The following is a 12,527-nucleotide window of genomic DNA, read 5'->3' on the forward strand; positions in this document are numbered from 1 at the left end:
GATGAACAATTTGAGTATCTGGAAGAAAAATCCATGACTGCAAAAAATAATTATCAAACACTCTTAAAGAACGTAAAAGTTCAAAAGAACTCTTTCCAACTGAAAAGAAAATCGTTGCATAGTTCCACTTTCCTCACGACTGCGCTTCGTAGATGAAAAACTAATAAAATATGTACATCTTAACCACGTCTGATTATTGGTTATAGTTTAAGAGCAATTTCCGTGGTTCAGTCGGTTTCGATGAGGATGTTTTTTTTTTTTTTTTTTTTTTTTGAAAGGCGATGGGTTCGAATCCTGTGACGGAGCTGAAGACCCTTCATCAGAACTTTTTCAGTTGAAGGTAAACTAGCCGGTCTCATATGACGATGCAAGGGTTTTCCTCCAGGAGAGTAGAATTTTTTATCCCAACCGGTCAGGAGAATATAATTTACAGCCAAAAATACATTACAACCAATAGTATTATTTTGGTTTCCTAAAATGGTGCTATACTGACACTATGGACCGCACGGCGTTGTACCAGATATGCTAACTAACTAATAAACAACACAATAAAGAGCCAAAAGGCTTTTTTTTCGGCAACGTAAATTATTTAATTAAGGAGATAATAAATCCCTCATTATTTCAAAGCCGAATAAGAAACTCGAAGATCGAAATCTAAGCGTTTCATGCCGAAGAGAGAGTCTTGCCGAACGTTCTTCGGCATGAAACTCTTAGATTTCGATCTTCGAGTTTCTTATTCGGCTTTGAAATAATGAGGGATTTATTATCTCCTTAATTAAATAATTTACGTCGCCGTAAAAAAGCCTTTTGGCTCTTTATTGTAGTAATAACATATGGGTACACCTTTCTGGCAATTCGTATAATAAAGTATGTAAGCTCTGTTCACTAAAACCTTGGTATTATCCAGGTCTACCTACTCACTGATGAGACCGCAGTAAAGGTCGAAACCGGTCTGGGTAGTGACCTTCCCTCATAATGTAAAACAGTAATGCATCTCCTAGGAGCTGCGTTTTACATTATGAGAAAATATTAAGGACAAGGATCGAAGCTTGCTCCACCTTTGCTCCGAGTTGCACGACCAGGCGTTGACCTACGCTTGGGCTTGCCGAACGTTCTTCGGCATGAAACTCTTAGATTTCGAGTTTCTTATCGGGCTTTGAAATAATGAGGGATTTATTATCCCCTTAATTAAAAAAACTAACAAACAGTTTAAAAGATACTAGAATCGTTTCGCTTAGCAGCAATGAAGAAATTCCTTAACTATGCATTAAAATTAGAAACCACAGAACTTCTAATTTCAAACCGCGCTATCTAACAACCTGCTACACAACTAAAGAAGGGATGTCCACACTTAATAACTACTACTATACCGGCCGGTGAATTTTTAAGTGGGGGTGCTGCCTATATAAAATAAAAATAAAAAAAAATTATTTTTTTCCTAATCAGTAACCAATTTATTAATAAATAAATCCACACCCCATTTAAAATTTCACCAGCCGCCACTGATACTGGCGCTAGACAACAAATTTAAATAAGCTAAATTTATTGGATGCTTTTTTTTTTTAATAATCGAAAATGGTTTGAAGGAGTTAGTATGAATGTTGAAAGTTTTTCCACTTGGTTATACTATAAATTAAAGATTCCAAGAAATTATATACGTGGATAAAGGATTAAACCAAGTATATAATTTCTTGATATCTTTAACTTAGAGTTAGTATGAACTTAATTAAAGGTGTATCCATCAAGTTAGTACGTCCTTAAAATCTGTAACGATTTTTTAAAAAGTTTCCTTAGATTTCATTTTAAAAAAATTAAATCTAAGGAAAGTTTATGACAACTGTATCGTTGCGTAGGATTCTGTGGAGAGAGCACGTAGTAGAAATGATTTTGATTACTCTACTAGTCTCATGGATGTTTTTTGTTTCACATCATCAGAATTACGTGAATAAACTTTAAAAAAAGGTAATAAAGTTAACATATATTAATGAATATTACTGTTAACTACGTGAGCGTTGTGATGAATTGGAGTAGACCAGAGCTGATGTAACATCCCTTGATGTTTTTTGTTTGTTTGATTTCTGTTATTACACTGTTACTGAAATGTATCCTGCATTGCAGCAACAGTGTAATTTTTATGTAGGATGGAGCAAAGCCACACATTTATTCGTATTGAGTTTCCTCCCTTTTTCTCCCCCGTCCCTATTGGGGCGAGTTCATCACCCTCATGGGGGGTTAAGTATTTATGGCTGTAGATCCGTGTGTGTTCACGGGGCCGGTTTGCCTGCTTGCGGGATGAAAAACGCCAGATAAACTGGCGGAAAAAACCCTACTGCCCGCGGACCGTCTAACTCGGCTATGGCTGAGGAAGATCCTCAAATTTCTCACGTCTTCGACGGGAATCGAACCTGGGACACTCCTTCCTCAGTCATATGGTTGCGAAGCGCCCAGACACTAGGCTAACCGTGCAAACGGCCACACATTGAACGTTCAGTACAGCACCTTTTACGCCAGCATTTCAGTAATGAGGGTTATCAGTCGGTTCTTTCGGACGGCATGGCCACCTCGATCCCCGGACATCACTCCATGTGACTTTTGGCTGTGGGAGTATTTAAAATCTGATTGGATGCAATTTGTTGTACATAAGGTCAGCACATTGAAAATCACGTATGTGGTCCGGGGACCCTGATTCTGATGAATAAAACATTATTTCCTGTTAGTTCAATCATTACATTAATTTCTGTCTCTTACAAGTTGCTTTAGTTTAATTATTATTCTTATCATTGTAACATGCCACATATCCAGCTGGAATGAGTAGCGTGGCTGTCGCTTACACAAAATGTTATTCCATTTTATCTGCCTTTAATGTAATTATCCGCTTGTTTTCGGCTCAGCCACCGCCAAAATTTCCCCTATCGGTGACTTTTGGTACTAAATGTTTTTCGCGGAAATCATCTCTCCGTGCCTTCAAGTCTCAACATAAAATTTGGTCTCATTCCGTTTATTGGTTTTAGCCACAGATGCCTCCAAAGAGGGAGTTATTTTATGGCCACCCTTTATTTTCATGACCAGGCTACTTATTATTATGTGACACCTCCAGGGAGTCCAAAGACTCATCGAGAGTGTGCCAACAGCATTGAACGATTGATCTCCTTCCAACTACTAACTGCACTCAAGCTTGCTTAACTTTTGCTGAGCCATTAGTAGCAGAGGCTCTACCAATCGACCAACCTTTGCTGGCAAATACTTATATATAGACTGATGATTTCACATTAATTGCCTTAGTATCCCATGACATCCTTAATGCACAGCATCATACACTTCTGAAAAGTGGTGCTTTTCATTATGGGATACTAAAGCAATTGATGTGAAGTCATCAGCTTCTACATACAAGCATCCTAGTCATGATGATACTACATATGCAAACTTTGTGTGCTTATGCTTGAAGGATTAAACAATATAATCTATATCATAAGTAATGGTACTGTGAAATGGAAATGCATAGGAGCAAAAAACAGCACAATTGTCCTCAGTAAAACACTTGATATCAGGTTCTGAAATGCTTTTGCAAGCAATGCCAGGACAACAACTGTTTATCAAAGTTGAAGAATGGTCATGTCTCTGCACACAAGCCTTACATCAGCAAGGACTGTGTCAGGTGGAATAGTGTAAAGCTTGCCACTTTTGGACTATAGAGCAATGAAAATGCATTATTCTGGAGTGATGAATCATTCATCATCATCTGACAGGCTAATGATCTGGGTTTGGCAGATGCCAGGCTAGGAGAATGCTAAATGTCCAAATGTTTGTGCAAAATTGTGAAGTTCAGTGGAGGTGTCATCATGGTCTGGTCTGGGCTGGGCACCCTGATTCCTGTGACAAGGAATCTTGCTTTTGCAGTCTATGATGTTCTAGGCATTTTTTGGGCAACAGTTTGGTGAAGGCCCTTTCCTGATCAATACAACAATGTCCCTGTCCATAATGGAGGTCTGGGCAAGAATGGTTTGATGAGATGGGTGTTGAAGAACTTGACTGGTGTGCACAGAACCCTGATCTCGATCCCACTGAGATGAATTGGAATGTAACTGCAAATCAGTTACTCGGCATCACTAACCGACTTCACTAATGCTTTTCTGGAAGAATGTAAGGGAATTACTACAGTATCATACCAAAATAAGGTGGAAAGCCTTCCCACAAGGTTGAAGGTCACTACTGCAGCAAGGGTGGAGTAAGATGAACAGACATCCAGATATCTCTTTTCAGATATCTGGATGTCTGTTCTGAGTGACTTTTTCACATTCCACTAAGAGTGTGCATTGCATTCATTAGTATCAGACTATCTTGACTACAGAAAAGTTTGCAGGTGCTGCTTAGTATCCAAGCAACTAGACATTCAGAAACTCTTCATGGACTCTTCCTGATAACGTTCTTGCAAATGATGTGATGCACAACACACATTTCCTGCTGATGTTTTCTTTGATGCCAGTAATACAAATATTTGATATGCATCACTTCTTTTCCACCTTGGTCAGCCTAGTTGGCCCGAATGGATAATGTAACCCATTCCTCTTCCCACAGGCTGTGGGGGTTTAACCCCACTGTAGGTGGTGAATTTCACCTAACAGGATGAGACCATCATTCTGCTCAATGGTTGTAAGATGACTTGAAAATGCTACTAACATACTGTAGGTTTATTATAGTATTTTATGTATCTATATATGTTTTAATGTTGGCGGGATTCACATTAAAAAAATAATGTGTAACAAAGGCAATTATAGTGTGTTGTACAGGCATCTATGCCAGAACAAAATCCATCACATAAGAGTAGTGTTTGTTAGCTTACTTTTGAAGTTCAAAAGTGACCTTCAAGCCACCTAAAACACTTCCAATTTTCAAAAAAATAATTTAGCATAATACTGTCCAACCATAGATTTGAGTCTCTAGTCTGAAAAAACTTGCCAAGAGTCAATTCATGTTAAAGGGAAAAAAGAAATAAGCTGATGTATGAATTGGTCACCAAGACGCAAAATCACGTACTTTATACGTAAAATTTTCCAACTGTCATACAGGCAAAATAGTTATCACTTTAAAACCTACAATGTTCATAAAAGAAAAGTTAATTTTCAATGTTTGTAATAATAAACAACTCATCCCACAAGACGGATTGATTACCTTATTATCGGAATGGATTCTCCTTCTTCTGACATGTGCAGAAGTGTCGAAGGGTCTCGTATCTGTGGGCGTACAGTAACCAACAATACATTAATTTGAATGTGTTTATTAGCTTAATTAAAACTAACTGGAGTCTGTAAAAGCAAGTAGACAGGTTTCTTTTTTTTTCTTTATTTTATTATTAAATAACATTAATATTACAACAAAAGTTCGAATAATTAAGTTACAAAAAAACTCTTCAGATGATACCTGGAAAAGAAAAAAAAAAACATTATCTAGCCTTCTTAAAAAATTTTAATCACATGAAAATAATGTTGAAAAGGTAACACTGGAAAGCAATATGCAGTAAAAAAAAAAAAAAAAAAAAAAAAAAAAAAAAAAAATTATATATATATATATATAAATAATGGAATGCCAAGAATAAACATGTATGTTTATTGTTTATTCCTGTCATTACACATAGCCTATACTTTTCTATAAGCTAAGCCAAGCCAAGCACATACATCCCTTGAGTTAAATATGCATCTGTATACTGTCGATGGAACATGAAAAAAACATACATCAGAAGCAGTATCATTCTACCAAGCCATAGCAGTGGCATATATACTGCCTGATCAAAATACCTGGATGCTTGCTCATCCCAACTCTCACTCTAATATGAAAAGCATTACTAGAAAATTGCCCACTCTTTGCTGCTATAACAATCTTCAAAATCTTCTGAGAACACTTTCCACTAGATTTTGGTACGCTGCTGTGGTAATTCCTTTCCATTCTTCCAGCAGGGCATTAGTGAGGGGGGTTGGTCACTGGTCTCTCAGGCAATCAGTCTGGCTCATAATCAGCAGTCTAATTCATCCCACAGTGTTTGAGAGGATTGAGATCAGGGCTGTATGCAAGCTAGTCAAGTTCAACATCAATCTGATCCAACTATTCTTACACAGACCACACTTTGCCCTGTTAATATAGGAAAGGGCCTTCAAAACTGTTGCCATAAAGTTGGAAGCATAGAATTGTCTAGAATGTCATTATAAGTTGCTATGTTAAGATTCCTTGTCAATGAAACTAGGGAAAGGGGGTCAATTCCACACCACTTGGCATTAACATGTTTGGACAGGTAGCATTCTCTTGGCATCTGTCAAGCTAAGACTCACACATTAGATTTCCAGATGGTGAAGCATGATTTATCACTGACTTCATGAATGCATTTCTACTGCTCCTAAGTGCAATGGTGTTGATCATTACGCCACTCCACCAGACAATTGGCATTATCCTTGCTGATGCTGTGCAGATGCACAACCCTGTTCGTCAGCTCCTGATGAAGAGCTGTGGTACTCAAATTACTTGCAAAGGCATTTTGGAACTTGGCAGTGAGTGTTTCAATTAAAAACAGACATATATATATATTTTTTCTTTTGTACCATGTGCTGCTGCATCCAGAAGCCCCATTTTTATTGATTTTATGTGGCCTATCAGGTCATGATTGCACTGTTGTTATTGATAAGTGTTTCCATTTCACAATAACATCACTTACAGTTGACCAGGGCAGAAATTTCCATGAAAGGAATTGATTAATCTTTAGCCAAGAAATTTCAGAAAGTCCTGGAAAGTTAACAATGTCGAAGAGGCTTGAAAAAAGTATGGAAATGATCAACTAGGAGTTCAAAAATTTTTATTACATTCTAGCTAGCAGTGGAATACTACATAAAAAATTCACACATATGACAATCAGATCTATTAAATAGCAAAGAGAACTAGTTTGCAGATTGTCAGCAGAAAGTTATTTGAAGTGATGAATTATCTTATAATATTTTATTAATTATGGATGGGTATAAATGTAGTGGATGACTGGGGACTTATGATCAAGTGCCCTCATCCCAAGAAAAGTTTGGCAACTGCAGTTTGGCCTGGAACTGCTTCTGGATTCAGACTCTTAGTGGTAGTCTACAGAAGGATGAAATGCTGAAAGAGAATGCAATGCTTCCAATAGCGTGGCAAGTTTTACAAAGCAGAAGCATCACTTTAGCCTGATGCTGCACATGCCATACAACATTATTTTTTAACGTATTTCGAGGAAAATGTTAAAAACTTGACTGGCCTGCACATAGTATTCATCAACCCGCTGAAACACTGTACCAGCATGTCCCACAATGATACATAGGTTTGTGGCCTTGCTGAATGAAGAATGGTTACAAAATACATGCCTAGAAGAGCAAAGGAGGCCAATATGTTATATTCTCTGTGTACAATTTAGGATTCTCTAACAATTCCCGCTGTTTCTTACTTATTTCAACATATTGTTATACTGCAACTATATCACAGCACAACTGATACAAATGAGACATACAAACAATAAGAATTACATATTCACTGCACACTAGTGAATACATTTTAATTATGACAAATAATAATACTGATGTAAAAAACACGAAAAAAAAATTACATAAAAACAATCAATCATGATTATTTTTATGTAATTTTCGGAATATCAAGCATGATTACATAACTCAGAGAAATAGTCTCATACACCACCATCTGTCTACCTTCAATTGTTCAATGCACACAGAGCAGCCCACTATGATTTCTTGCTCATCTATGCTGATGGTTCAGAAATCTCTGTTGGCTGTGCTGCTGTTTCCTAGCATCTCCAAACAGATCCTACTCAACTGCAGTAATTACACAGCAGAGTTGCATGATATTTAGCTCACACTTGTACATATAAAAGAAAATTTCTACCAGAAGTGTGTAATTTATGCACACTCTTTGAGTTCTTTACAGGCTATCTCCTCCTTGGTGTATAAATCTACACCTAGTGCTTGGTGAGGTGCTCCACCTCTTGTACAAAATAAAGACTCTTAATTTTGATATTCAGTTGTGTGGGATTCCAAGCCTCATTGGAATTAAGGGAAATTACATCACAGATGCAGCTACTAGATCAGCTCATACTTTTTCGACATAGTGCTTGATGGTCCCATATATATAGACTACACACAGGTTCTAAAATCAAAGTTAATTGCCCAGTGAGAACACTTGGTAGGATGCCCTGACAAACTACAAGATATTAAGCATTGGCAGTCTAGTCAATATAGAAACAGAAGAAAGGAAGTTGTTCTTGCTAGGTTCTTCATAGGTCACAGTCATCTTATACATTCTTATTTACTGAGGGTTGAAAACCCATCTATGTGTGAGAAATGCAACACCCATCTCGCTATTAGTCATATTCTGGTAGAGTGCAAGCAATTCAGACAGATGTTACCAGACTGGGACAATTGCATAACGTTTTTAAATTTTTTACAAAGAATTAATTTATTCAAACATTTAATTATATTTGTCTATATGTTGATACCGCATTGTAGATATCAGACATGTGCACACATTTCATTTACTCATTTATCTTCTTATAACTATTTATTAATATCTTTAATATACAGATACTTCACACTGTACATATATTTTATATTATTCACTAATTTTATCTCTTTATAGCTATTTATTTATCCAATTCCCTGTGTACTGCTGTAACCTGTATCCAGGTGCAGTATAACTTTTGTTGTCCTTGTGCCATAAAACGACAACTCAATCAATCAGAGAAATAATTACTATATCCGGGGGTGGGGGGTTAGTGCATAGGCACTGCGGAACTGCAGCACCCACAATTTTTCTTGATATATAAATATATTTATTAATTTATTTATATTTGCTTGTAATATTTCATTTTATCATCGACAATCCTATACAATTCTCTTATTTTGTATAAAAAATAATAAAAATCCATCTTGTAGCATTTAGGAGGGCAAAGAATGCTAGCAGCACCGTGTCATATTGCTACGTGCACAAGCATGTGCAAGTCATAGTGAGATGCGAGCTATCAACATAATGCGACACTGTCTGTCACACAGTTCCACTGTTGTTTATATGCAGGTTGTGCCAGTAGAAGAGTGTTTGTAGTGCTTATTGTGTTTACTCCGTCTCTTTAAATATTTGGACATTACAATTAAAGACATAACATTTGTTATAGTTTTTATTTTAGAACATTATTGGGATTATGATAATGGATTTTATTTTTAAGTAATTTTGAATTATACTAAACTGTATAATTTTATCGATAATAAACTATTTTTTCATGAAACAAAACAAGAAGAATATGTTTTATTTTTAAGTAATTTTTGAATTATACCAAACTGTATAATTTTATCAATAATAAACAATATTGTTTCATGTTTAATTTTTACCATAATTTTGATATTTTATCCAAACACTTATACACTGTACTTACAGTGTGTATGTATATTTCGAAAGTTGCAGCACCCCCCACGATTTCAAGCCACGAGCCGCCACTGGCTATATCAATAACTACTTTGAAAAAAAGATATAATTTTTTCTTCTCCATTTAACTTGGTGTACTTATTCTACTTCAGTTCAGGAATAATTTATTAATAACGTAGTCCAAGCGTTGCAACCACATAATCAATCCAGCCCAATTAATTTCTTGAATGTGCATTTTCAAAGAACAGCTTGAGCTTCACAGAATATGTAAACTGAAGGATCTCTGCTTATTTATTTTCTATTTTCTTTGATAGTCACATACAGGGTGGTAATATACATTTAATTAAAAACTAATTTAAGTTTTGGACCAACTTCCATGGGAATGCATATTATGATATTCCAAAAACAAAGCAGCCATGATTTTTCTGGCAGATGGACATTTGAATTCAAACTATTTTTGTAATACATCCTGCCATCTAACAGAACGTGTACATGAAAGGTGCAATAAATAGTGACATCACAGACAGCAAAGCATTTTTTTTCTCATAAAAATTAATGTGATAGAGCAGTTGCATGAGGAGACTTAAAAATGGAGTAGGCATACACTTAAAAACAGAATGGCAAGAATTATGTTACATCACATCAATGTTATATCCTAGTTGGTCAAGTGCTAATAGCAGGAATTTAAGCAATAGACAAAATTAAACATTAATAATGAGAGTTCATAACCAGAATTTACATAAATTCCACTTTATCAAAAACTTACAGTGATAATTTACTACTGAAATTGCCTGGCAAATCAAAAGTAATAAAGTGTTTGCATATCCTTCAGTGTAATCGCTGATACAAAACATCCACATTTTTGTACAGCAATTAAAATAAAAAAAGATTAAGACATATGAAATGATTTAAAATGCTTTTAAAATTAATATAAGAAAGATAATTTTTAACATAAATTGAACAACAAGGGATTTGTATCCCCTTAATTATTAAAGATAATTTTTATTATAACGATACTTAAAATCTTTGAAGCTTTTTTTATTTTTAATAAAGTGTGTGTGTGTGTGTGTGTGTGTGTATTGCAATTATAAGAACTGCAATCTACATATTCATACAGTATACCCCCTCTTCTAAATCAGTTAATCTTGAACATACTGTGATCACCATTTCCCAGAATGTATCTTTAAGAGCGTAGAGTCCAAACACAAGATTTCACTATTGTTAACGAATAGAATCCTTAATATAAAACTGGGTTAACTGTTTATTAGCTATACCTACCTAATAAACTCTTATTCAGTAGGTGTACCTAATAAGATAACCTCCACTCCATATCTTCAGGTTTAATGAAATGAAAACAGCACAATGAAAAAATTAAACACAAGCTCAATAGTTCTATTATTTCTTCCTGATCAAATACCTGATGGATCAACTATGAGACAATGTAGTAAGCCCTATTATGACAGATATCCAATGTAATTTGAAGCAATTACTCTAGCAATAAAGCCTCTCAGTCATCTGATGGTTGGGATATTACATGCCTGAATATTATGTTTTTATTCCACACATTCTCAACTGGGTTTGAGATATGAGAACTTAGGATTTTCAGGTATGATAATTTCACCATCATTAGTTTACCAATGAAAGAAGACAGATCTGGCAAAAGATAGGTGCATTATTATTATTATCATTTTATTATTAATATCACTACCTTCATGTAAAATATAGGGATCTGAAACATTGTTTAAATGCATAGTGGTTTCCAATTGACTTTTCAGAAATATTACTAGCATGCCAGCTTGGTTAGCACATCTACTCTCGAACCAAAAGACTGTGGGTTCAAATCTCGTTGTAGGCGATATGATTGGCTTTAGGTCACAGAGGGATGAATTTCATTGCATGGTGTGAGACCACCTTTCCTGTTTATTGGTGTTCTGAAGTGGCTTGAAAAAAGTTCCACGTTTGGTTTCTAGAGCAAGGTTTACAGACTAGATAAAAATTACAAAACTATGCAAAAATAATAAAAATGAAAAAAAAAAAAATCCTTAATCCACCCATGGTATTAATGTACTATAGGTTTACAACGTTTAGTAGGTGTAAGTCACAAAAAAACATTCTCTGATCCTATTATTCTACTTCCTACTGCTTATATGGTGATATGTTCAGAGTGCCATATGGTGGCCTCTGCACTCTTGTCTTAAAGTCTGTGCAAAAATGTATTAATTTAGATTGATCTATTCAAGTTACCATTTCCAAGCTTCAAATGTCTAGACACTAGTCCATCTCCTATATATAAGTATATGCCTCTTTCCCCCCCCTTTTTTTAATGATACTTCTACAGGGTAGTCTTCAACAATCTAATGATTTCCACCATTGCTACTAACACATTACCAACACAACCTTTCTGGAAATCAGTTATATCACATATTAAAGTGCAATATTGTTTTACTTTTTTGACTTTTGTGCCCTGCATACATAAAAGCTTTACTTTTATGTATGTAGTTTATGTGTGTTTAAAATCAAAGTCAGTTTAAATCAAAGTAATCACACAAACACATTCATAAACTTAACAACTTACCCCCTGTTAGGTTGTAGAATAACCTAAATTTTTCCTAAGAATAACAAATCCTTCTAAAATGGGTGTGGCAGGAATATCTTAGTAAACACAGTTAAGAAATACAAGTGTAATAACAATTATTAGGATATCAAAACTACAAAATGGATTATACTAAGAGATAACAGAACTATTAGTTTTACTAGATATTTCTATAATTCTTGGTTAATCTAGTCATTATTAGAAGACAGTTAAATGTATAATAGGTGGCAGATGACTCATCACCCAGTAAAATATCACCACCACCGCTTACCTGCAGTGGCTATTGCCATGTTTGGTTCCTAAAACAAAAAAGTAAGAGGGAAAAAAAAAAAAAAAAAAAAAACCTTTGACATTCAACATGAGTGATAACCTTAGAGGGCATGACAAACATACTGTATGATTTTGGGGGGAGGGGGGACAGTACCCCTCCATCTTTGAGGCTGCAGCAGTAAACCAGTTCCACAGGCTGCCAACATGACATTTAGGAAACCTCCTGATCAAC

General features: G+C 35.3%; 1 protein-coding gene across 1 annotated transcript in view; it reads right to left on the reverse strand.

Moving 5' to 3' along the window:
* Positions 1-5,324: 5,324 nt before the first annotated feature.
* The window catches only part of Rpn1 (regulatory particle non-ATPase 1), a 243,607-nt gene continuing 236,404 nt past the window's right edge, over positions 5,325-12,527 (reverse strand). Inside the window, exons 21-22 of the mRNA XM_090416189.1 lie at positions 12,008-12,084; positions 5,325-5,418 (exon numbers count right to left, since the gene is read on the reverse strand). Coding sequence (XP_090272315.1) covers positions 12,014-12,084 — 71 coding nt within the window. The 3' untranslated portion in view covers positions 5,325-5,418; positions 12,008-12,013. The remainder of the gene's footprint in view (positions 5,419-12,007; positions 12,085-12,527) is intronic.

This window comes from Typopeltis vanoorti, chromosome 3, assembly GCF_054136105.1.
Source record: "Typopeltis vanoorti isolate ZY-2024b chromosome 3, IOZ_Tvanoo_1.0, whole genome shotgun sequence".
Lineage (NCBI taxonomy): Eukaryota > Metazoa > Arthropoda > Arachnida > Uropygi > Thelyphonidae > Typopeltis > Typopeltis vanoorti.